The sequence below is a fragment of the Argopecten irradians genome, chromosome 3 (genome assembly GCF_041381155.1).
Source record: "Argopecten irradians isolate NY chromosome 3, Ai_NY, whole genome shotgun sequence".
Taxonomy (NCBI): domain Eukaryota; kingdom Metazoa; phylum Mollusca; class Bivalvia; order Pectinida; family Pectinidae; genus Argopecten; species Argopecten irradians.
The window spans coordinates 6,987,116-7,014,094 of NC_091136.1; the positions used below are offsets into that span (position 1 = coordinate 6,987,116).

Genomic DNA, 26,979 nt, shown 5'->3' on the forward strand with positions numbered 1-26,979 from the left:
GATGTAAGTCGACTTTCCGTGATAATTAAGTCGACTTGCCGACATAATATCTCAACAACTCATGATATAACTCGACAGGTCGACTTAATTATCTCGGCAAAGTTACGTTACATAACTCGACCTAAAATAACACGATGGCAGAAATATGCCACCATATATGTGCATTATCTTGCTTATTATATAATGAACTAAATTGTTTATAGTAAGAACTATAAACAACTTGGATTTGATATCGAGAGGAATGATTGTGGTTGATTTCAATGTGTTTTCCTTCCCATCATTCCTAACATGACTCTATTGTAGTAGGAATCCGGTCAATGAAAATTGGGGGAAAAAACACATTTAAATACCAGACACAAATAGATAAGATCAAGTATTGTGTATACAGTCAACTGTCGTACAGTAGCTACAGCATGTGTGTATATAGAATATCCGGTGCATATTTAAGTGCACACATACAAGATTTCAATAGATGGCACGAATAGCTATCGACTGTCACATGATTATTTGGACATTCAAATAACTCTGTTTACATGCAACGTTCGAGGTTGTTGGTACGTATATATTGCATTTCGTGAACATTAACATACCTTACATGTATAATTCAATTAATACAATGTTTGTCTGTAATATGTAAACAATGATCTAGTGTGTTTTGAAATTAGTACCTTGTTGGCTTTGAATGCTGTGATGAAAGAAGATATGCACGAATCTGTTAGTCCGCTATAATTGTCAGTATGTGAAAATCATAAGTAGAAATATCTCTAGGAGAGGATGCGCGTTTGTGTACGAAGAAAATACTTTGGCATTCCTCGAAAGATTCACCATTAGTTACTGATTTGTCATATTTTGATAAAAAAAATATTAATTCATATACATTTTCTTCAAACATTGTTGTTTTAAAACAAATTGGATTATAGATTTGACTACAGTGTAGCTATATGTGTTCGAATAAGTAGATCAGAAAAAGGGAAGGTGGACTGTGCGTGAATGGTCAAGCGCGCGCATGTAACTTATAATTATTTAACATTACATTAAACAGATCTTAAAAACAGCAACAACAACTCAAGTTTATAATATAGGTGTGTCATTATACTATGATGTGTCTTAAGGAAACGTTATACTAGTAATCGTTTTTGAATGTTGAAAAAGGGTGAGAAAAGGGTAACTTATATTTGTTTTATCAGAAACATATGGTTTCACAGAGTTTTGTTTTGGTAGTGGGTGCTCCAACGTTAACCCCACCTAGTACCGTCATGTATGGCCCATTTTTGTAATTTTAAGCTGTTTTTAAGCGGATTATCATAACCAGAGAACTACAAATGTACATGTACATTAGGTCTCTGACATATTTTGTATTATATAGTAGTATTGAGTTCGAGTTTAACTCCCCTCCCTCCAAAAATATGTTACATTTTTTTCGGTTTTAAAGCTCTGTTATAGAAGATATACGATGCAATTTAAATTAATTGCTACATTGTATGTCCAATCATTTTCTGTGTATATGTTGTACAAGTTGTAATTAAAACGTACATCTTTGCATATGATTGTCAGTGTTTGGAAAGTAAAACATATCAAAAATTTATATGAATTAAGTATATTTTATATTTATTTCAGCAGTGACATTAATCCGAGTGCATACTGTACATCTATATATAAATCGAAAGGCGTGGATAATCAATGTAAGTTGTCGTTCGTATATTGGAACTCTTCAATAGATTAGCTCGTGGTGACGCACACCTGTTTGCAATTTACCTGTGATCGTGACAGTTTAGCCATATCCGCTCAGTTTGTCAGGTAAGGTACATTATATACTGTATTACTAAAGGTTCTTCTTTGTTTCACAGTCGATTATCTCATTTATAAGCGGGGAAATAGGCAGATAAGTTAATTAAGGTATGGACAGGTAAATGTTTACTCTACGTGACACGTACCATGTTGACGTACATCATGTACATGACATTGAGTCCACTGTATATAAGGCTCCACTTTCACTTGCTCCTGTGCATGACATATGCATGCGACAGTTTATGAAACAAACGATCATATTAAAGCAATATTAAGATTCAAATAGATACAATTTATAACAACTTTAAAGATTAATTAATTCAATTTTCCATGGATACACGAGTGCATCATCATGTACATGTATTTTTACATTATATAACATTGTTTTACAACTATTTCGCCAAGATTGACCTTAAATACGCATTTTTCAAACACTAGTTTTTTAAATGAAGATATGCATGTGATGTTTTCATTACAAAAAATATTTATCGTGCATATTTATGACACTTATGAATAAATTGACCATTATATATGCATGCATATCTCGTTCTCGAACACCAGATACACATTATTTGTATTATATTTAGGTATTGTTTCTCATTGCTTAATTGTAAGCACACAAACTCTGAAAATGCAAGCTGGTCTGACGAAATTAACATACAATATATTGAATGATATTACTTTTTACAAGCCTGTTTAGTTATCAGTAAGAGTTATCTTTCTTAGCATATCCATTAATTGTAAGCACACAAACTCTGAAATACAATATATTGAATGATATTACTTTTTACAAGCCTGTTTAGTTATCAGTAAGAGTTATCTTTCTTAGCATATCCAATCTGCTTCTTACTAACCCTCCCATATCTGCATTTTAGCTTGTTAGTTATAGCCTTAAAATATCAGGAATTACTTGCCAAAGTTATAACTATTAATTGCAGTTGGGTGTAGTTGCATAAAGTATATCTCTGTCTAAAGAGGCTTAGTTATAATTATATGTTTGTAAAAATGTTCTTCCACGCCCTGCATATACCTATTTTCTCTTGCGAACTTTTTGTGTTTTGAATTTTGCGGCATATCTATCTTTATCGCACCTCGGACAGAAACGTCCCCAAATGATTCGCGGAGAGCCGTCACGTGGTGACCACCTATCACTTTATAGGGGGTCAGTAAATTTTATTATGGTGCAATATTGCGGCTCTCGCCCTCGCTTCAAAATTTAAACACATTATCTTCCACTAAATATACCACTTCATTACTGTAAAACTATATATTAATGGTTAATTTTTGTGTAAAAATAACTTTAATCGTTTTAATACTACAAAGTACATGAAATACATTTTTTAAATACGAGTTGCTTCCCCTACGCCAGTTTGAAAGTTGATGACGCGGCGAAAGCCAAACGTAACAATTCGAGGATTTTCTAGACTGTGATTATAAACAAATGAAGGTGTTCGTACTTACAGATCAATCTTCACTCTACAATCAATTTATCGGCATAACTTTTAAGTGATTATCTCAGCGAAAATGTACAGATGATCAAGGAGATTGTGCTTAAAATGTTAGATGGATGTTTGTGTCACTCTTGTTTGTGATACTTTCAATATACAGACAGTCTGGTGTCGTATTGAGGTAGGCCTACTGTAGGAATGTCGAAATTATTGTTGATTTATGAATTATTCATTATTCTTCTGCAGGTTCCTTATACAGTATATTTGAAAATTCTTGAAAGAAATACACAGATAAATATGTAGCCTAGGCCAAATATTTTAAAAGCGGCGATTGTTTGTTATCATTCGCACCAGTATGATTTAAGTTTGATTTCAGATTCATGACCAAACAGATATAGGAAACAAAGAATTAATGAATCAAATAAATGGTCCTCAATGCGATAAATTCGTTATATAGTCAGTTACTGACCCCCTATAAAGGCATAGAGGGTCAGTAGGGAGGCTCGGGCTACGCCCCCGCCCCCTATAAATCTTACTGACCCTCTATGCCTTTATAGGGGTCAGTAACTGACTACATATATGTATATAACTAATAATTGTATACTTTTTATTTACAAATGTCAATGGGCAGATAAAGTGCCAGAAAAAAAAGGTTGACCTTCAGCCTTGACCTAGCCTTATTCAATATACATTAAAAAATAATGTATTAAATTCATAAAGCGTCAAAGCCTCATAATATTTTTCAAAGCCTCTCTAACCACTTGAGAGTCTGAGCTTTTATCATTCTAGTGTGAATGAATAACTAGTTTTAAAGCTCATATTGATCAGGTAATATGTCTTACAATGATGTGACAGCAAAAAAAGTGAGTCTATTGAGATCGGCAGATACACGTAATGAAATGATGTGTGCAAGACTTCAATATTGGGTACAATTAATCGTGGCTCACTGCAGTAAAAAAACTTCTTGATCTGCCTTCGTAACAGACAATGAGTTACAATTGAATTCAATCTAATAAGCAGACAATGCCATATGCGGAAAAGAACAAGTTTTATAAAAAATAAATAATATCTAACAAAAAGAAAAGTCTAAACAGAGACCTAGCTAATTCAAATATAAGGGTATGAGGGAGATTTCAATGATTGAGCATGTGTAAATTATGTAACCTGTCAACACATGGATTACATAATTCACACATGCCTATCAATTTACCCTTTCATAACCTTAACAAAATTAAAAGTTATTCTTTACATATTGATCCATTAAAAGGGAGTTTTAGCTCGCCTGGCCCAAAGGGCCTGTAAGCTTGTGTCATGGCGCGGCTTTCGCCGTCCTTCGATCCGTCTGCGTCAACATTTCCTTTAACTCGCTACTTATATACACTATATAGTCATAGAGCTCTACATGAATTGTAACCAAATTTGGCCAGAAACATTTTATCCTTGAGGGAAGGGAAACAGAGTATGTATAAATTTTGACTCTGAAACCCACCCCCCCCCCCCCCCCCCCAGGGTGCAGGAGGGGTGGGGCCAAATTGATGAAACAGAAGTAAATCCTTTAAATAGCTATTAGTCATAGAGTTTTGCATGGATTGCAACCAAATTTGGCCAGAAACATCCTCTTGGGTAGGGTAACAGAGTTTGTCTCTGGTGGCCATGACTGATAAGCATTATTTTTTGTTTACATATACCGGGGTTTAGGACATCATGATATAGCATATGATTAGGTCAAGTCGGAGTCCCTTGTGAGTTATATGGGGTGTTGAACAGGAGGGGCAATTTTCAGTTTTGTTGGAACCAAATGATATTTTTGAATGATTTTTTATGAATCATAATGCATTTATATGCTGAGAGCAAAACATTTTGGAAAATATAACTTAGTGTAAAAAATAGGTCACAGTGACCTAATTTTGTTAAATGTCTATTATTAAGAAATAAAGTTCATCTGCTGTTTAAATATTCCCCATATACCACAGCTTGTCTGCTATCTTGACTCTTTGTGAAAGCGCAACATTATAATGTAATTGGCACTAAACCATGGTACTGTTTATTACAGTTTGAATTTTTTTTAAACCAATCTAATTACAACATGGTTTACAATAAGCCCCTTTAATGTGAATTAATTAATTGAATCCTTTTTTTGCTATTCCATATGAAGTACTAATTGCTTGACCAGAACGTTATAGATCTATAGCCTGGGAGGTACTAATGTAGAACAATCGTCCAATCTGAACCAGTAATTAGCAGGACCGCCGAGTCAAGCTGCAATGTCTCCAGTATACATGTTGTATTGTACTATTACAACCAGGAAGTGGCTCCGTCCTGTCACATATGTGTACCGGTATATTGGAAAAATGACGATACAATGTACAATCAGATAACTATACTTCACAGAGAGGCCATTAGTTGTACTTGTGTATTTTGTGCATGGTGATCTGTGTTGACATTTTGTGGTTTGTGTTTTATATTACAAACAATTAACCCCATGTATCATTCCATGTTATCAGAACAGTGACAAATTTTACAATGAATTAAACAAAATTGAGCAATATATGGGGTGATGTAGACGATTTGAAAATAAATTCTAGGTACAGTGTAATTTATTTGAACCTATATAATCTAACCCTTTTGAAGGGTGATATTGTGGTCGAACATGGATTTATGATATAGTATAATCTGAGAGTCTAGATCCTTAACTCTAATACAACAGTTTGTATTTCAATAGCAGTTAACTTTATAGATTATAAATGCTTTGAAATTAAATACCACAACCCTGTCCTGCCTCGTCCTGCTATGATATATATTATACAAGGTGGGGGCATTTGTCTTACTGCATGATGTTTACAACAAGTAGTTTATTTAATTCAGCATGCACACATACATGGTAAGTACAATTAAATACTATGAAATATATTAAAAAGAAATAATATACTGTAATTCCTTATAGAACTATGAAGAAATGTATAAGTTGCATAGTAACCATATAGATAAGTCTTAAATATAAAAAAAAAAATGGTTAATATTCATTTTGTTGTCAAATAATACATAAAGAAAACAAGCTATTACGGGACTAAACAGAGTAACAGCTTTCAGAAAAAGAAGATAAAAAGATCACATTTATGCCATCGAAATATGCAAATAACTTAATAGGGATAAAAAGTGTATAATTATTATTTACATATAACATAATTACAAGATAATAACATAAAAATTAAATATTGTTAGATATTATGAGTGCATTCATTCAGACTTAATTCGCTGAAATACAGTCAGGTACAGTATGTGAAGCTGAACTTTGTTACACATTATACCTTTTAACTCCATCAGTAAAAGTTAATCAAGAATAATCAGATAGACCAAATTACTGTATTTTATCAGTGATGTTGTGATGAAAAGCTATAATTTATAATCTGCTGTCATTTCTGTGTTATATATTGTATAACATGCATGAGGTCATCGACTCCTCTAAATATATATATTATACTATTTCATTGGTTAATACACGGTGTCATGGTGACGTTCTTAGAACAGTGTTTTCTTGTAATTAACAAACTCATTTGAGATTATTTTTGACATTTGTTAAAGACACGACATACTTAGTATCTAATATGAAAATTAAGGACTTTTGTTTTGGCCATTATTTATTCTACGCGGGCGATATAGCACCATATGGACCTTGGTAACAAAGGTCCATAATTGATATAATTTCTGGCTTGCAATACTTTAACTTGGAAAACAGATGTCAATAATTATTCTAAGTCCACAGACTAAGAGAGTTTTTCATCAAAGTTCAGTTTTCTTCGGAAATCCGCAAAAAATTTCTACTGAATTTCAACTACTTTGGAAAATTTCTGCAAACTCTGAAAAATGATGTCCAGAATTTTTCCAATCATTGCACAACTTTTTTTCCAGCATAATCCAGATTTCCACATAATTCTACAGAATTCTGTGGAAAAGAGTGGAAAATTAATTACTGGTAAGCGATAACATTTCTGCAGAAATTCTATAGCTGGGATATAGGAACATACATATGTACTGTATATAAATCATGTCTGTGATAATATTTACGACTGTTACTATAAAATATTGAGGTTTTTTTAGATGGTCTAGATATAAGTGTGAGGTTCTAATATCAATTTGTTTTTAATTGTGACCAAGAATGTAAACTTTGATCAATGAATATATTTATCTATTATGGACTGGTAGAGAGGGCATGATTGCCTCATAGTATTGTTGAGGGATAGTGCCATATAGCTAAATGAAATCTGCCAAAGTCACTATTTTAAAAAATGTATTTTATTTTAACTCTTTTCCATTTCATTAAGGTGGTGCCAAGATAAACAGATGACTGCTAATTATAAGGTCCTTGGCAGCCTCTTAAATATATGTATTAATTCCTATTATAGATCAATCTTTTAACATTAAAAACATTTCTGGATATATATATATAGGATCTTAGGCTTGCAAAAATAAAAACTTCTTAGACCTGTTTCATAAAATCTCAAGAAAATTATCACATAAATATATAATTACAAGAAACCTAAATTTCAAAGAAGTCGACGGAGGCCGCCATTTGTCCTGCTTGCCTCGAAATCCTGATGTCAAGTAATTTTTTCTGACATCATTTTATTGCTTCTGAATTTTCAGCCTATGAAAATTGCTCCAGGTCATTCCGTCTTTGCATATTATAGAGTTAGCTCCCTTGCGGGTAGATATTGATTGTTACGTCATTATTTTGTGAGCGCAATTTACGTCATTTTCTCCGAAAAGCTCGAAAACTCTTGACATCACAATCAATACCTACCCACAAGGGCAGATAACTCTGTATTATGCAAATCCGGAAATACACTAGTAACATATGCAAAAATATTACATGGGGGAAATCACTAGAAATCAGACAGTTAGATTATGTGATAAACTAATATAAGCCACAAAAACCTTGATTAGCAATAAATGTATAGTGCACAACAAAAATTAAGGTCACTCAGATAATAAATTTACTTCCATTTCCTTATATAATATGGAGTAATATTACATAGATATATAATTCAATATAATGCATGTGTTAAGATATATGAGATAGATTTTAAAGATAGCTTTACATTCTAACAACAATAATGTATTGTAGACTGTTTCATGTAATGTAGACAAAGGATAACTAATTCTTTAATTAAAAAATAGATAACTATGAATAGCTCCTTCGATTCTTTTGTCTACGTTTAGAATGCAACCACACTTTTAAAGGCTTTGGTCATACAGATCAAAGAGTTGAATGTGCATACATACACAATTGTGCATTAACATGTCACTTTGATAAATGTTTTAAATGTGTAAATGTGAACGGTTACTATTACAAAAAAAAAAAAAGACCAGAGATCTCGGTTGATATCCATAGTTTGTGCACGTATGTTAAAATTTTGTTTATTCAAATTCGGTCGTACATAAAGATTGCCTATAGTCTGCAAAAGGATACTCAATAATTATTCCCATTCGGGCATGTGTATTCCTGCATAAGCGTTTATGTTAATTTTCCTGAAACAACTCCAATTAAGAGTTATAATTGATTATGTACAGATTTCACAGAAACTTGTCTGCATATTTGGTAAGTACATGTTTAATGATATGGATGAGGTGTTTTTGTTGGACAATTTTTAGGTATAATTCTAATTTAGTGGTTGAAGTCTAATTATGTAACTGAATATAGCTACAGTGTAGAAATTTTGTTTTATTAAAAACACCTGAAATATGCAAATGATTTAAATTTGTTAGGTCATTAACACGTACGACACTTCATGTACACGTTTCAGACTGTGACGTTGCCAATAAATGACAACAAATACGGTTCATTTCAAAAATGATTGTTTCTTCATATGACACAGACCTTATAGAATCATTTGTTATTTGTAAATAAATCTTCTCTTTTGGGACTTCATGGACATATTTTCCTTCCAAATATTTGATACATAAATTACACTGATAGAAGTATTTTTCAGCATTTTCAGCTCCAAAAAGAATTTGCAAAAACTACACTGGTGCGTACTTTATATATACAAGTTTTTACTGTACGTGTAGATTGAAGTATCAGTATTCACTCATTTGAAGAGATTAATAAGTAATATAAATATATGTATGCCTAAAATATCATTATTTTTAAAATTTCAGTATCATTGCCATATCACCTTTTTTTGTCACATCTTCATCGTCATATAGGACAAATTATTTTAACTAATTAGCAGGAGATATTGATTGTAAAATGTCCCTTGATATATCAGTATTGTGCAAGATAATAAGATGGTTTAGATGATTTTATGGCATATATTTCGTAACAGTGAAGTTTACTGTGATTTTTTTTATATAAAGCACACATTTTGTTAACCTTACGATTGAAAATCATCCTTATAGATAATTTAAATGCTGGAAAACAACTATTAAAACATTAATGACAGGTTTGTCACAGATTGTAGCCAGTACATATATTATTTAAACTATCATTTCTTAGTCTTGATGACAAACCTCGGACGAGTCGAATACCCTGTATTCCTCGAACCATTTACCTGGTCTCTTGCAGTTTGATAACTTGTTGTGTCATAACCAGATTTATTTGTATAGTATGGTTGCAAGAAACTACCACACTGGGTTATATGCCACCTACATGCGCATTCTGTCGATTTCCAGGAAAAAGTTGCGGCATATAATATAGAATATACAGCATATGTATATGACAGAGGTAGCATTCACTTTTAGGTCATCTGAGATAAAGTCTCAAGTGACCTTTACCTTTTTAATGGACGACGGTCGTCGTCTGTCGCGTCGTCTGTCGACGGGACCGTCGTCCGTCGTATGTCCGTAAACCATTAACATTTTTGACTTCTTCTCCAAAACTGCTGAAGCAATTTCAGTGACATTTTGCACAAACCTTCGAAGGCATAAGGCCAAGAAAAAGTGTGAATTTGTGAATTATATGATCCCCACCCCCCAGGGGGCTGTGGGAGGGGCCAAAATTGAGTAAAATTTCAATAATCTTCTTCTCTATTCATAGATGTGGTGGAATCAAATACTTTTCATATACAAATTAAGGTCTTAAGGTCCTTTACAAAATTGTGAATTATATGACCTTGGGGTCTCTCTTTTCCCTGTGGAGAGGGGGTTAAGTTTACTATATAGTTTATATATGGAAAACACATTTTTGAGCATTGTTTGGTCATTTGTAATAGGAAATGAGTCAAGTGTCAGAATTATCAGTATGAGATTGTCATTGAATCATATGAACACATTTTCCATGACTGACCCCCACGGGCATTAAGGGCGGGGTCAAAAGGGGTCAAGTAGGCTCAAACTTCAACAATCTTCTGAAATCCTGGAAATGGTAGAATCATTTTCATAGATTGAAAGGTCTTAAGGTCCTTTACAAAAATTGTGAATAAAATGACCCTGGGTCCTTTACAAAGATTGTGAAATATATGACCCCAGGGGAGGGGTCAAGTTTACTATAGTTTTTATATGGAAAACACATTTATGAGCATTTTTTTATAAAATTATTAGTCTGAAATATAGCATTTTAATATCATATACATATCGGTCCTGGCCGACACCCTGGGGCCAAAGGGGGTCAAATAGGCTAAAATTTCAGAAATCTTCTTCTAAAATTCTGGAAATGGTAGAATCAAATACCCTTTATAGATGGAAAGGTCTTCAGGTGTTTTATAAAAATTGTGAATATATGACCCTGGGGTTTCACGTTTCCCCCTGGGGATCAGTGGTCAAGTTTACTTTAGTTTATATATGAAAAACACATTATTTAAGAACATTATTTGCTCCATTTTCATAGGAAATGAGTTAAACCTGATTAGAATATTATAAGTCTGAGATATAGCATTTTAACATCCATATTGGTCCTTGGTGACCCCATGGGTCAAAATGACTTAAAATTTCAAAAACTATTCTTCTGAGACCCACAGATCCTTCTGAGTTTACAGGTTGGATGGAAGCATATATACTCTTCATAGATTAAAAGTCAAATTGATAAAATCACTTACCTAATTCAAGGGCCAGTATATTAGTGTTTATATGTCTTTGTTTCATTCTAAATGAACTCAGGTGACAGTTAAGGCCATTATGTCAAAATCACAGTCATATATTAACAGAGTTATATCTATGATTAAAATCTGTTTATCTTATTTTTCGTAACATTACCTGTATGTACATGTCGTAAGTCTTCCCCAATTATATGCTTAAGTTTAAATGCCAGTATACTTGAATATGGCACTTACATGGGTAATGCATTCCCATTGTTTTCTACCTACGTTTTGATAGGTGTATATATTTTTCTACAGTGTCTGCCTGATCGATTCACTGGTTTGAGATCATTTTTGAATAAATTAGTACCTGCAGTACGTCAGTGTGTGTATGTGTGTGTGTATTGAACCTTGTCTGTCTATGCCTCGGTTACCAGCTGGGTAGACATGTAATATTCTATAAGCCGACCAGAGTTATATTTTAGTTGCTGTGATCGTCGGATGTTCTGAGTGGATGTTTCACAATGTTGAGGTCTATTGTAGCCTCCAAGCAATATGGGGAAGTGGCAGAGAATAATAATACACAGGTTTGATATATATATATATATATATATGTAATGTTTTTTTGTGATGGACTTTGTTTCACTACTATGTGTGTAGGTCTAGATCACATGGGTGAAAAATGATCCAGTTGACATGTGGAGTGAGATATGATAAAATTTTCAGAAACTCCACTTTTAGTCTTAATTTAATTGACACATAGACTTGACATGGTATGTTTTCACAAAATGTATTTATAAGGTTTGTGAAACCATTGATATCTTTAAACCTTATATTAATGCTATATGATGACTATGGTACGACCTCATATATATATACATGTTCAAGGCTTAGAGTATAGAAACATGAATTGGTAGGAGCGTTATTGTTGTGGGTTTTTTTCTGAACTTAGTCATTATTCTATATAATTCACATATCAGAGACATACAATTTATATGTGAATATATATCTACCCAGAAAGAAAGACGAACAAGATTTATACCGGTATGTCACTTGTGTAAAACATCAGTACAAAAATTTAAAGCAAATATTTTGATTTTATACAAAGTGGTTCTTTTGACAGCTAGAGTGAATGTTTACAGATATGTATTAAATGTACTCAGACTTCGTTTCCAAGCACCATGTTACCTGTATACAATCACAGAGGATATGCACATATGATTATATCTGAATTAAAGTGTGTAATTTATAAGCTTTAATTATACATATACTCTCATACATTGTACATAAAATACTGTATTTATGGTCATTATGAGAGATGGGGGGGGGGGGTATTTTTCCTTCTTATAAATTTCAATGAAGTTTAATTATAATGATAAAAATATTTATTTTAGCCTTAACATTGGACAACAGTTTTATTATCATATAATGTACAATTTCATCATGAACATGTGTACATTTTTTATGATTATATTGGGCTCTGTATAGATTTTGACAAGTTAGGACCTACCCAGGTATCTATTATTTACAGTATTTTTCATGGTCCCTCAAGTGTGTACATTGACTCTATTCATACCACGGTTCGAGACATTTAAACTTCGATCAGTGAACATGTGTGTCACCTTGAGGTTATTGTGACAAAGTGTAACCAGTCAGGTTATTTCTCATGTAAATAAAGTAATTAGCACAATGAAAGGTTTCATCATCAGAAATATGACACATGTAATTTTAACTGAAAAATCACTGGTGATTTGAACATAAATTTGTTTTAGATATTGATAAATGTATGTCTTATCAGGTTTTTTTCTGTTGACTGGCCAATGAAATTCTGTCAGATAATTAATATAATTTGTGCTTGCAGTTTTATACACATAATTTAGTATATAATGTTTGGTGGTAACTATATATATAGCGCTCGATCTTCCAACGATCAATGTCCCCTTTCTCCGTTTGATGTCATAGGCCTTGAAATGATATAAATGGGCCTTCTGATTGTGACAGCCTTTAAGATTACTCTATACAAACATGTCTTGGTAATTTTACAATGTTTATATCCTAAGATTATAGAAATTGTTAAATGATCTATAATCACAATAGCATACATCAGCTTCTATCTGAATTTACATTACTGACACATTAATATCAACAAGAACGTATAATATTTTTCATTATACAATGTACCTGAAATTTGACAGGCTGTAACATTAAGCTGGTTATAAATTCCCATTTATTTCAAATTATTTCAAACACAAAGCAAGAAAATATTCATAAACTTGATCCTTAGCTAGGTTAGTGAAAATGTCCTCCTAAATTATACTGTCATTTGTAACAATTAATTATAAGTTACTCCCCTAGAAATGTGAACAGTCACTATCTAAATCAATTTTCTTTTGAGAGTGATTTATTTTCGCGAAGTTTTGGATCAAGGTAAAATCACGAATTTATAACTATTTAAGGCAATTCTTGCACAATTTAATTAAAAGATATCTTCATTTAATTTTAATCCACGAAACTGAATTTCAGCAAAAATGTTAAAAACGGTAATCATGAAATTTAATTAGTAGCCGTGTAAGAAAGTTGATTTACAATATCCATCTCCCAGAAATGAGACAGATCTAAAACTATCCAACTTAGCATGTAAATTTTCCTGATTGCATGATTCTAATTTCTTTTTGGTTTTGTATTGTTTTAGAGATATGGAAGAGTTATGCGCCCTTCTTCAAAAGTGACCAGCACAGAGCCTCTTTGCTGCTGTGAGTACGAGAATATTAAAGGAGAGAAAAGTCATATTCTCGCCTGCTGCTGTGACTGTGAGGCTCTCGACGAAGCTTTTGACAGGTTTGTCTTTATTTCTATCTATCCCTTACGTTATAAGCCCTAAGGCAAATAATGAGTAGACAATGTATTTCTATATGTTTTTTTTACATGAATTATGATCTAAGAACAGCTAATGAACTGCTAATTATGTAGTAAACTGTGAAGGCTTTAAAAGACTGCGATAAAACTGTTTTCTACTTCGACATATTTTGTGTTCAAATGTTTTGGTTGAATTTATAAGGATGAATTCTGAAATTTTGAAAATTGAACAATAATATTTGATACAGACAATAAATTTCTAGCTTGCAGCTATTAATATAATATGCCTTTAATTTGCAGTGAGATGGTTTTACAAAGTCAGTATCAATTTCAAACAATATTCATATAAAGGGCATAAGACTCCTCTTATTCCAACTGAATTATCCTGAGTGCAATAATACATCCAATTTGTCTGTGAAGCTGTACCTCTTGCAATTCAAATGCCAGGGTATACATGAATATAAATATTTATAACCAGTTTTAGTGTGATAAATACAAGCAATGGGATTTTTATGTATCATGTGATATTCAGGTATGTATAGGTTTCAAGATCATTCCATGTCTTAAGTTTTATTCAAATATATAATATTAAATTTTACTATTTGAGAAATGTTCAAATGTCAATCTGCACAAATGAAACAGCGTGGGAATGAGATTCTAATATGAAGTATGTATTATATACAGGATATCTTCCTCCACCAGGGTTTACAGTGTGATAAAAATGTTCTACCAGCTCAGGTAGAACCCTTAATTCTCACCTAGATATATAATGCATTGTACTCACTATTATTAACCGAGTCATGGGATTCACATGATATGACTTAAACACTTACTGTACCACGGGTAATATGTTACATGCTGTCATTTTACATCCCTTTAACAGCGTTTGATTTGTCACCCGAACAACATTCCACAATGCAAATAATGTTACATGTAATCATTCCCCAAGAAACGCCTTTGCAGGGGATATTTAATTGGGCTCCGGTCCGTCCGTCTTTTCCGATTCTTTTCCGGGCTATAACTCAAAAACTGTTCAACACAGGTCCATTGCACTTCCTGAATACGTCAGATACTCAATGCCCTAGTTTTGCCTTTGCTGTTGCGGACGTTCAATTTTTGGAATTTTTTCTGTTACCATGGAAACTCAAAAATACCAAATAACAGCTTTCGTTTTATTACCTGCTGTTATTATTTTATTTGCCGTTTTACAATACTCGCATACATTTTAAATTATACTTGAATAATTCATACTTTGACCTTGATGTATTTGGGTTTTTATACCAACTGCGAGGTGCGGGGGATAATGCCACGTTTTGCGACTCCTTGTTTTTTAACAGCTTTGATCACTTTGAGTTGAATTAAAACATCTCTTTACTACAAGTATAGTTGTAGATTAAGAACATAGTATGCTTATTTTACAGGTGCATAACATGTCAGAGAATCCCTCCAAGGATGCAAGCTAGAATTCTCAACACAATCGGAGATCGGTGTCGAATTCCAGGAATTTTCGGACATGGGGCCACAAAGATTCGTTGTGATATACTTGTACCCTTAGTGACTGTACCAATATGTATCCTCTTAGCAACAGCTGGACCAGTTATGACTGTGATGTCATTGATATTTATGCCATTTTTCATGCTATTTTTTTACCGATCATGGCGTAGAAATACGGAGAAGACTCGAACACCGTTCTTCTTCGTCTGGGGTTTAGTCTCTGTGATATTAATGTTTGTAACGTTTCAAGCTTTCATCGTTGCCTTTCGTGAAATTTTATTGTGGGAAAATATCATATTAACGTCGTGTTTCTTTTGTATGTTGTATCATATGATGAAAGCGAAGCTAAATTCTAATTCATTACGTCGCTCATATACTACATACAAACCGCGTCGAAGGGAAGATATTTATAACTCAAATAAAACACACATCAATAATTCTATGGAAAGGAAAGAAGATTCTAAGGATTATACACAAGATGATATAGAAAAAAACATCAGAGGAGGGATGTCTTTGGAACAAATGACAGCCACTTCATTACCTGAAAGTGAAGTCACTTGGATTGACTCTAGGCCAATCAGAGGTAAGAATTTTTTATTTGCTGAAAAATTTCACAACTTTTGTTTTATGTTCAACTTTTTAAAGCTGCATGACACAAAAAGCATGTCAGCTCTGCCGTCAAGATTTATAAAGACAAATCACAGATCACTGGTGTGTAGCTGTAATGGCCTTCATCACCTTATACAAGTTTGACTATTCATGATAGTTGGTCTGCTGTCTTGGACTATGGCTAATTGCACTGTTAATATCGTTATATAATCTAGGTCACTGTTTTTGAGACACCGCATCCAAAGTGATACCAGATATTGTTGTTTGCGCTTCATTAGAAAGAAAATGTTTGTATTATCTTATCTAATTTATATGAATGGCACTTGTATTCACTCATTAGATCATTTGACTTGAATGGTTAGGATTATCAATTCAATCTAGTCATCATATGCTTCTCCCATCGTTGTGTACAAGCATGCATAAACAAATAATTGAAGCAACTTCGCATTAAGCAAAAACCTGTGTGTGTATGATACATTTGACCAGTAGGTACGATGTAATTTTGAGATGGGCTAACAGGTTTGTTCAAATGAATAACCATAACTTTGATTCAAGGTCACTGTGATTAAGTCTTAAAACAACTTCTTCTCGTTAGTAAAAAGCTTAAGGATCTGGATATCGGTCTGTTAAGCATTAATCCAGTGTAACGCCGTTAACTTCAGTCACAATTGCAGTGGTCAAACGAGAAACTTTTTTCAAACTTGTGATTCCTGATCAAGTAAGATTTTAGTCCAGAGACTTGATGTTGGGTCTGTATCAAGCATGGAGGAAAGACAATTAAGTGTAAGATGACTCAAACAGATTACCGTGACCTTCTGAACTTGACCTTCTGATGGATTTGGTAGTATAGCATGGTAGGATGTAGGACAACAAAGTTCATAATTGAATAAACTTTAGGACTATAGGATAAAATCATTAAGCAACTTATTTTCATTTTCATTAAGTTGAAACCCGAAATCTAAATTGTGAGCCAGAGGTGGAGGGCTTGTGGTAGTATGTCAGGATAAATCAGATGACACAACGACACAAATAATTGACCTTGACCTTCTGCTTGATTTGAATCAGATGATTATAACTTCTTGTTCTTCAACATGACTTCATTAAGTCACCGATTTTATTTTAGTTAATATTATTATTACCTTGTTTCATATGGATGTTTGATCTCTAGTTTACATGTCTACAAATATGTATATATCCAGGATAAGACAAATAGTAATTTGATATATCTAAGAAATTTTATTTTTGAAAGAAATAGCTCATCATAACAATTAATTAAAAAAAGAACAACGAGGAACACTTTGAGGATTGTTGATATTCCACAGATCATGGATCTTATCTAAAACTGTTACAGACATCTTTACTATAAGACTCTTTCTTATGTGGATATGAAGGATAGGGATATTCTACCCGAGTGTCACAAGATGTTATAAATCCCGAGGCTTGCCGAGGGTTTAGCAACATATTGTGATCCCGAGGGTAGAATATCCCTATCCTTCATATCCACGTATGGAAGAGTATTTTTCTCTTATACTTCCTCATTAATTGTCATTTAACTACTACGACTTTCCGCCATTTTGAAATGAATTCGAAAAAAAATCTGAATGCAATTATTGCGTAGTATTTTCAACGCAAATTCTATTGATTGTATCTTTTAAAGTAAATACTGCATATAGTTTATGCAAAAAAATGTTAAAATTGCACCAAGGAAGTAGAAATTTTGTTGATACTGTAACCTCACGAGGATTTATCGCATGGGTAGCCATGCAATACCGCCTCGGGTGGCATGAGTATATTACAGTGGACCAGCCAGTATTAAACGTATGGGTATGAGAGAAATATCTATGTCTATCTATACTTTTAGTAATTTTAGCATGCATGTATGTGCTGTGATAAGTACTAACAGTAGGTTACAATTGGTCATTATGAGTTTAGCCAGTTTCCTTAATCGGCTAGCTATATTGTTACTTTAAGATTAGACACCGCTCACATTCCATAGATGCATTAATTACAATATAATCACTTTGTTAAGAAAGGTGATATTAATAGTGTTGGTGACTTCGTATTAGACCCAGTCAGGTTTAGATATAACTTATTCATTACCTAACAGATCAAGGAACTGGTGGAGTGGGAGTCCATTTCCTGGTGAACGTTTTGATTGGTCATATTTAGGAACTAATTTACATGTTCCAAGATACATGAACTTTGAATGTTCAACCTTAAAGATGCTCCACTGCTGACAAATGGTATTTTTTCTCTATCAAAAACAGGAGCAGACGATTTAGTATTTTTCTTCAGTTGCAAAACTTACTTACTTTACACCACTGCCACCATTGAAAAGTTTGAGCTTCTAATTTTACTTCAAGATATGATATTAAAAATAATTAATTGCATCCCCAAAAAAAATTGTGTCACAATGTCCTATATGGAATGAAGTACAGTGATTGCACATACACCAAAGGCAAAATAAAGTATTTTTATTATATTATTTATTTTGTTTTAATATTAGACATATATATACACGATCATTTATGCTCTGTTGGTGGTGGAGCTTTTTAAAGTTACCAGACTTCTCTCCTGATGGAATTAAGTACGTAACGTGACTCCTCTCGCGATGACATTAACAAATTACCTGCTTAAGTTTTTCTTCATTTGGGAAAATACAGCAAAATTTCTATAGGGGAAGTGGTCTTAATTCTGCCCCAAATGTACCTAAAAATCACTGATATATTTTATCTGAAAGTGAAGCACAGACATCAGAACATGACCCTTGAGTTAGGTAACAGGATGTTACAATATTCTCAATAATGTAGAGGAATGACTGAGAGTACGGATATAAATATTTTCATCAAATTATCTTAGATTCACAGGTATTTTTTTAATAAAGGTTGGGGTATGCTGTTATGATGTTGCATATTACCTGGACCAAACTAAAATATCTTCTTCTATGGGTAAGAGTGACTTTGTTATCATGCATGCCTTTTGTATTTAATCAGACGGGAAATTGATAACCTGGTGTGAAGACTGTGGAATTAAAAAGCCGCCGCGTTCTGGCCATTGTACAGTGTGTAAAGCCTGCTTTGATGTGCGTGATCATCACTGTGTATGGTGAGTTATCTGCCCTTAATGTATAGAATTAGACATCACTGTGTAAAGTGAGTTATCTGCCCTTGTTATCTAGAACTAGACATCACTGTGTATGGTGAGTTATCTGCCCTTGTTATCTAGAACTAGACATCACTGTGTTTGGTGAGTTATCTGCCCTTGATGTGTAGAATTAGACATCACTGTGTATGGTGAGTTGTTTGCCCTTAATGTTTAGAATTAGACATCACTGTGTATGGTGAGTTATCTGCCCTTGTTATCTAGAACTAGACATCACTGTGTATGGTGAGTTATCTGCACTTGTTATCTAGAACTAGACATCACTGTGTTTGGTGAGTTATCTGCCCTTGATGACTAGAATTAGACATCACTGTGTATGGTGAGTTATCTGCCCTTAATGTATAGAATTAGACATCACTGTGTATGGTGAGTTATCTGCCCTTGATGACTAGAATTAGACATCACTGTGTATGGTGAGTTATCTGCCCTTGTTATCTAGAATTAGACATCACTGTGTTTGGTGAGTTATCTGGCATTGTTATCTAGAATTAGACATCACTGTGTATGGTGAGTTATCTGCTCTTGTTATCTTGAATTAGACATCACTGTGTATAGTGAGTTATCTGCCCTTGATGACTAGAACTAGACATCACAGTGTATGGTGAGTTATCTGCCCTTGATGTATAGAATTAGACATCACTGTGTATGGTGAGTTATTTGCCCTTGTTATCTAGAACTAGACATCACTGTGTATGGTGAGTTATCTGCACTTGTTATCTAGAACTAGACATCACTGTGTTTGGTGAGTTATCTGCCCTTGATGACTAGAATAAGACATCACTGTGTATGGTGAGTTATCTGCCCTTAATGTATAGAATTAGACATCACTGTGTATGGTGAGTTATCTGCCCTTGATGACTAGAATTAGACATCACTGTGTATGGTGAGTTATCTGCCCTTGTTATCTAGAATTAGACATCACTGTGTTTGGTGAGTTATCTGACATTGTTATCTAGAATTAGACATCACTGTGTATGGTGAGTTATCTGCTCTTGTTATCTAGAATTAGACATCACTGTGTATAGTGAGTTATCTGCCCTTGATGACTAGAACTAGACATCACTGTATGGTGAGTTATCTGCCCTTGATATATAGAATTAGACATCACTGTGTATGGCGAGTTATCTGCCCTTGATGTATAGAATTAGACATCACTGTGTTTGGTGAGATATCTGCCCTTGTTATCTAGAATTAGACATCACTGTGTATGGTGAGTTATCTGCCCTTGTTATCTAGAATTAGACATCACTGTGTATGGTGAGTTATCTGTCCTTGTTATCTAGAATTAGACTTCACTGTGTATGGTGAGTTATCTGTCCTTAATGTATAGAATTAGACATCACAGTGTATGGTGAGTTATCTGCCCTTGATGACTAGAAATAGACATCACTGTGTATGGTGAGTTATCTGCCCTTGACGTATAGAATTAGACATCACTGTGTATTGCGAGTTATCTGCCCTTGATGTGTAGAATTAGACATCACTGTGTATGGCGAGTTATCTGCCCTTGATGTATATAATTAGACATCACTGTTTATGGCGAGTTATCTGCCCTTGATGACTAGAATTAGACATCACTATGTTTGGTGACTAATCTGCCCTTAATATCTATATATAGAACTAGACATCACTGTGTATGGTGATTTATCTGTCCTTAATGTATAGAATTAGACATCACAGTATATGGTGAGTTATCTGCCCTTGATGACTAGAACTAGACATCACTGTGTTTGGTGAGTTATCTGCCCTTGATGAATAGAATTAGTCATCACTGTGTATGGTGAGTTATTCACCCTTGTTGTCTAGATTCACAAGTGATTGTGCATGGTGAGTTAACTGTAGGCTTCAGTATCGTAATCACGCAGCTCTGTGTGTAAATATAGCTATGAAATATATACACGATGCTTTATTCACAATTATTTGATTTTATTTTTAATTGATCCCTTAATATTATGGTGCAGCATCTGTCATCTGGTGTCCGTCGTACGTCAACTTTTCACCAAAATCCCTACTTACAGTCATGAATGGCTTCCTTTGTATAAACAATTGGTCTGGTCCCCCAGGGTCCTCAGGGGCGGGGCCCATTTAGGGGAAATATAGCAAATTCTTTAAAATTCTTCTTCTTCTGTAGGAATGAAAGAATTTGGTTCTAATTTAGTGCGAAGCTTCTTTGGAGTAAACGGGAACTAATTTTTTTTAAAACTATATATGGGTCTGTTATTTTAGCTTGACCAAAGCCTGCAGGACCTGCAAAGATTTTATTAAAGTAAAATAAATTTTTCAATAAAAATTCCAGGATATTATCTTAAAGAATTTCACCTCCATATAATGTGAAGAGCATCAGTGTAAAGTTTTTTATAGTGGTACCTGTATATTGACCTTGAAAACAAATGTTTCGCTGCATTAGTTCTAAGAGATAACTTTCAAATTGTATGCAGTAAAACACATTTATAACAAACAAAACTTACAAGGAATTCATGTTCAGAACATAGGCATTTTCTTTCTCTGTTAGCATCACTATAATATATTTGTTTTATGTTTATAACAAACTATGCTTATAATGAAGTGATTTTGTTTGCCCCTAGAATTCGGTATAACCATGTTTTACTGTAATTTGAGTCTGAATTTAACTTTATATATGATTTACTCACACATTAGAATTGAAACTTTACAATTTCATATCCTCAGCTGTTAGCTCATCGATTCTGCTTATAAGATCTAAATGTGTATAGAAATTGTTGTCTGAATTCACAATATATGATCTATAACCGCCATTTTGTTTTGTACATACAGGATAGATTGTTGTATAACTGCAAATAACCACAGACATTTTATGACGGCCATGACGTTATTTGTGTTTTGTGGTTTCTATGGCGTCCACCTCACCTTGACGACGGTCTGTACACCACAGTTGTACTACGGCTGGTTCCTGTTGCCAAATGACTGCCGATTTTTATATGTTGATTTCCAGTGAGTTTTCAAGCATCCATACATATATATATAGCTGTTGTAATCTTTATTCAATATAACTTTAATTACGATTATTTTTTACCTTATTATTCTGTATTCAACCCAATAAGGGCCCAGCTGGGCACTTAAAAAATTGAAGCAAATAAGGGACTTCAAATTTGGACTAGCCATTTATGAAATTTACTTTTAAGTAAGGCATAAATTAATTTTCAAAAGATATCAGTAAGGAAACCAACACAGTTTTAATACTTTCAGTTTGCATTTATTTCAAAGTAAGTGGTATTGATAAGCCTAAAGAGGGGAATGGTCGCGAAATATAGGGGTGGGGCGCTTATTGGGTCAAATATGATATAATAATAAATGCTCTGTGAAATGCAATAAACTTTCATTGGTGACTAAATTGATTAAAAATTAATGAAGGAAAAATAAGCAACGAAAATAATTTATGATATAGCTTAAATTGAGATTAGATGATCTGTTTGAATCGTTTCATTAATTGCAGCACTCATCTCGTCGCAGAACCATGTAAAGTAAGTTTTGATTACCAATTATCTCTCCATATTTTGTCCTTCCAGGACGGCGGTGAGCTTTGTCAGTGGTTTGTACTGTCTGATGGCGGCTTGTGTAATGTCCTGTAACCTGCTGTACCAGATCATTCTCATCTCACAGAATATCACCTCTCAGGAAATGAGCATGGCCAACAAACGTAAACTGACACGATGTTACGGACTCAGGGCTTGTGCAAATATTCACAACCGAGGTTTCTTCAGGAACATTATACTGTTTCTCACCACAAAGAGAAATCAAGATGGTATGATTAAAGTCTAGAAAGTTAAAAATGTTAATGTATGGTTATATAGATTTGTACTGATAGGAGTTTTTAAATTAAGAGTTCAAATGTTGTGTGAATGCTATGTACAGTGACGACAGGAAAGTTTACCGTGTAAATATCCGTTGTTCTTTAAACTTTTATATAGTAATTTGTAGATGTTACTCACAATTACTCTACTTTAGGTGGATGAATGTTCATTATACTTTATTCATTTTATATAGATTCCAAGAAAAATATCCGCTCATCAATATTTTACACTATCTGTTTATCGTCAGTGTATGTCCCTGTATAGGGACATGAATATCAAGTGAATCTGCTTGGTCACACACCTGGGTCGCGAGTTTGAATCCCATATAGGGCAGCAATGCAAAGTACTGTCTGTTGGTCGGTGTTTTTTCTTTGGGTACTCCGGATTTTCTCCAACATCAAATTTAGTATGTACACAAATGACCCTGGCTGTCAATAGGACCTAAAACTAAACAAACCGAACAGACCAAGTTTTGGTATATCCGACTGATTTACATTTGTCTCTAAGATCAAATGTCACATTATACATTAGTGTAGATGGAGGTTTTCCTAATGAAGTAGACATTAAGACCAAAATCTTATATAGATTGTTTTTTATGTTTTTTATCCCCCTGGTGGGGGTAGGGGAGGGACTTTGATTCTATGTATATATGTACTAGATCGTGTTTTGAATTGTCTTGATTGGGACAGTTGATTATATAATTACCTGTCTGTATGTTGTGTATACCCATACACCTATGTTGTCTGCTCATTTGATATGCCCTGTCCCAGGATTCTATGTAAATAATCTTGACTTTATGATAACCAAGATGAATAATATATTTTCTACTATATCTATTGACTAAAATTGTTAACTTTATTGTTTACAAATCAGGTAAGGATGTGAAATCCTGTCTATATTTATATGATTTATACATATCACAACTCATTCCAGATTATAGACTATTTTAGTTATAATATGTTATAATAAATGCCTTTGATAATTGCACTAGTTGAGACCATATGAATACAGTTTGAGGTACAGTTGGACCATTGTATCTTAAGATGATAAGGGCCTGGCACGCATGATAGTATCCATGTCAAGTGAGTTTGGATTACCAGGTAATTGTTTTAAAGTTTTAAGGCTGGTAATTCACAGAAATACTTAAATATACCTGAGGATCGTTGCACTGAACATGTCATTATTTTATGTGCAAAACTTTATAATTTTCACTTAAAATATGACGTTAGACTCTAAAACACTTGATTTCACAGTCAATAATTATCCACAAGGGGGACAACTCTGTAATATGCAATTACAGAATGATTATTTGCCAATTTTTGCCTGGGAGTAATTTACATTATCCATGTAGCTGCAGGTGCTGATGAAGGACAAAGTTTGCTTCTGTTCTAACAGAATTAAAGTAAATTCGAAAGCTTTACTTTGAGAGTAAAACTTTGGACCTTGAGTTTATACTAGTCTAATAGCGAGTCTATCAAACATTGACAAAATATTCCCTGGCATATATGGTATGTAATATTTATAACGTAGTGTACATGTGGTGCTTTAAATTATTTGTAAGTACTACATGTTTTTCGATCTCTGTAATGTATAATTTATGTAACTTGCCTTTTTCTGAAATCTTATATCGATTCATAATTAATATTTTATATAAATTTTCAAATTTAACGTATTAAATTATAACTGAAATCTAGGAACGTTATATCTTGCCATATCAAAGGACTAAATTAAAAAAGAGATAGACAATCTTAAATTAACTCTTTCATTATCTTACATATTAAATATTCTTATCCCACCATTATGATTTTTATTGACACACACTTATGATCAGAAAATCTTTGATGATGTAGTGTTTAATTATTGTACTGTCTGATGGCGGCTTGTGTTAATAATTGATCAGCATTTGATTTTCTGTCTCATTATGGTGAAAAATTAATCGGCAATAAAAAAACTTAAATATGTACCTACCCAGTGATCAATTTTAATAGACCACAATGACACCATTTGTATGTTCAGTATCGTCATTTATTAATTAAAAAAATTTAAATGAATACATTTTAGACATACTAAATTATCATAAGGACATTTCGATGGCTTCCTATATACCCTAAAAATGCTTGGCACCTCACATTTTATATTTTCTTGTCTGAATTACTAAATTCAACACAATAAGTGCACTTAATATTTTAGATATTGAGTAAGTGCTTTTAAAAATAGCACAAAATTTAGACTACACCTTCATGAAATTACTATTCAAAGTAATATAAGTCTGGATTTATTAGTTATTGATACACCGGCCTTGAAAAAGAGGGAGCTGTACTCTCCCATTTATTTATATTTTCTCTTATTATGGGGAAGAGAGAACGATTGGCAAATTTTCTATTATATTTGATATACATTTATCTGAAGTAAGATATTTAAATACATATGTATAACAATTGTTTTTTCCCTTAACTTTGCATTTCTATATTTTCTACATTTCAATAGGATTACTTTAGTAATCATTGATTTCTTTAAAGGCATATTGGTACATACATATATCTTTAAAATTTTTGATGATGTTTTGTTACCATTTTGTTATAATTTTAAAATTACATCTGGTACATAACTTCAGATGTCTTGAAGACTCTTTTCTTAGAATTATATTGATTGTACATGTATTACATAATATTGAAATGAATAGTCATTAGATGTTTCTATTTGTATTTTCTATATATCATTCATATATCATACACTGTTTTGTGATTGAATTTTGTGTTGTGGTACATGTAGTGTATTTGTATTATGAACATTATTTTGTACACATTGTTTTGTTAAAAATATGTTCAGTATGCAACTGTCAATTTTGAATCTAGCAACAAGAAAAATGCATTTTTTTTTTATATTTCTTTGGTTGTGAACACTGTACCTATAAATGTGATTCTTAATATCCCAGGAGTAAATTTATCTTGGGGTTTTGTCTGTATTTTAACTGCTGTTTCACTATTACCATGTTGATTGAATTATTTAATCAAGAATGCATTGTAATTGAAATGCAGTTGAAGAAAAAATAAAGAAATGCCCGTAAGAACTACATGTATAAATACATGTACAATGTATCTCCATCAGTATGTTTGTTAAATTAAGGCAGCACATTACAAGACAGATATAATTATCACTAAATCCCTAGATGTTCTTTTTTTGAGCACAAACACGAAATTTATCTTCTATTTATTGGCTTCTTTAAAGATGCTCCACTGCCGACAGAGCATAAATGGTATTCATCATTTGAACAATGATTGGTGTTTAATCATGTATATATGCAAATGTCTAATAAACACAAACAATAATATAATAAACACAAACAATAATATAAAATAATTTATTTTGCCTTTGGTGCATGCACAATCAATACTTCATTCCATATAGGATACAGTGCCACAGAATTTTTTCAGGATACAAATAATTATTTTTGATATTTTTAACTTGAAGTAAAATCAGATTTTCAAACCTTTCAATGGTGGCAATGGTGTAAAGAAAGTAACTTTTGAAGAAAAATACCAAATCGTCTGCTCTTGTTTTTAATAGTGAAAAAATACCATTTGTCAGCGGTGGAGCATCTTTAATGGGTACAGTGAAATTAAATTGTGGTGAAATCATAAGTAATAGAAAGATACCCAAAGTCAGAACAAAAAAAAAAAAAAATAATCTAGTGGAGAAAATTGGCAGCAGGGAATTTATATCCAATATAGGCTTTTATATTTTGAAATATTTTTGTTATAATATTGTTACATGTATAAT

The 26,979-nt window shown here is 32.9% G+C and overlaps 1 protein-coding gene across 4 annotated transcripts; it reads left to right on the forward strand.

Moving 5' to 3' along the window:
• The first annotated feature begins 422 nt into the window (after positions 1-422).
• On the forward strand, positions 423-26,078 carry LOC138317433 (palmitoyltransferase ZDHHC23-like). 4 transcript variants are annotated; one of them, XM_069259101.1, is made up of 7 exons: positions 423-554; positions 1,618-1,682; positions 13,941-14,086; positions 15,526-16,181; positions 19,201-19,312; positions 22,163-22,339; positions 22,915-26,078. In XM_069259101.1, exons 3-7 carry the CDS (start codon positions 13,956-13,958, stop codon positions 23,165-23,167), a joined length of 1,329 nt encoding a protein of 442 aa, XP_069115202.1. In that variant the 5' UTR covers positions 423-554; positions 1,618-1,682; positions 13,941-13,955; the 3' UTR covers positions 23,168-26,078. The 4 variants fall into 4 exon arrangements, with proteins under 4 accessions (XP_069115202.1, XP_069115201.1, XP_069115200.1 ...); XM_069259100.1 differs by having other exon boundaries at positions 424-554; positions 1,618-1,797; XM_069259099.1 differs by lacking the exons at positions 423-554; positions 1,618-1,682 and adding an exon at positions 8,363-8,835.
• The last annotated feature ends 901 nt before the right edge of the window (positions 26,079-26,979 follow it).

Excerpts from the sequence above, each read along its gene's own strand:
- LOC138317433 (XM_069259098.1), top strand. The coding sequence starts at position 11,773 with ATGTTGAGGTCTATTGTAGCCTCCAAGCAATATGGGGAAGTGGCAGAG. Across the intron at positions 11,836-13,940 it reads CAGAGAATAATAATACACAG|AGATATGGAAGAGTTATGCG; the intron begins GTTTGATATATA and ends GTATTGTTTTAG. Across the intron at positions 19,313-22,162 it reads CGTGATCATCACTGTGTATG|GATAGATTGTTGTATAACTG; the intron begins GTGAGTTATCTG and ends TTGTACATACAG.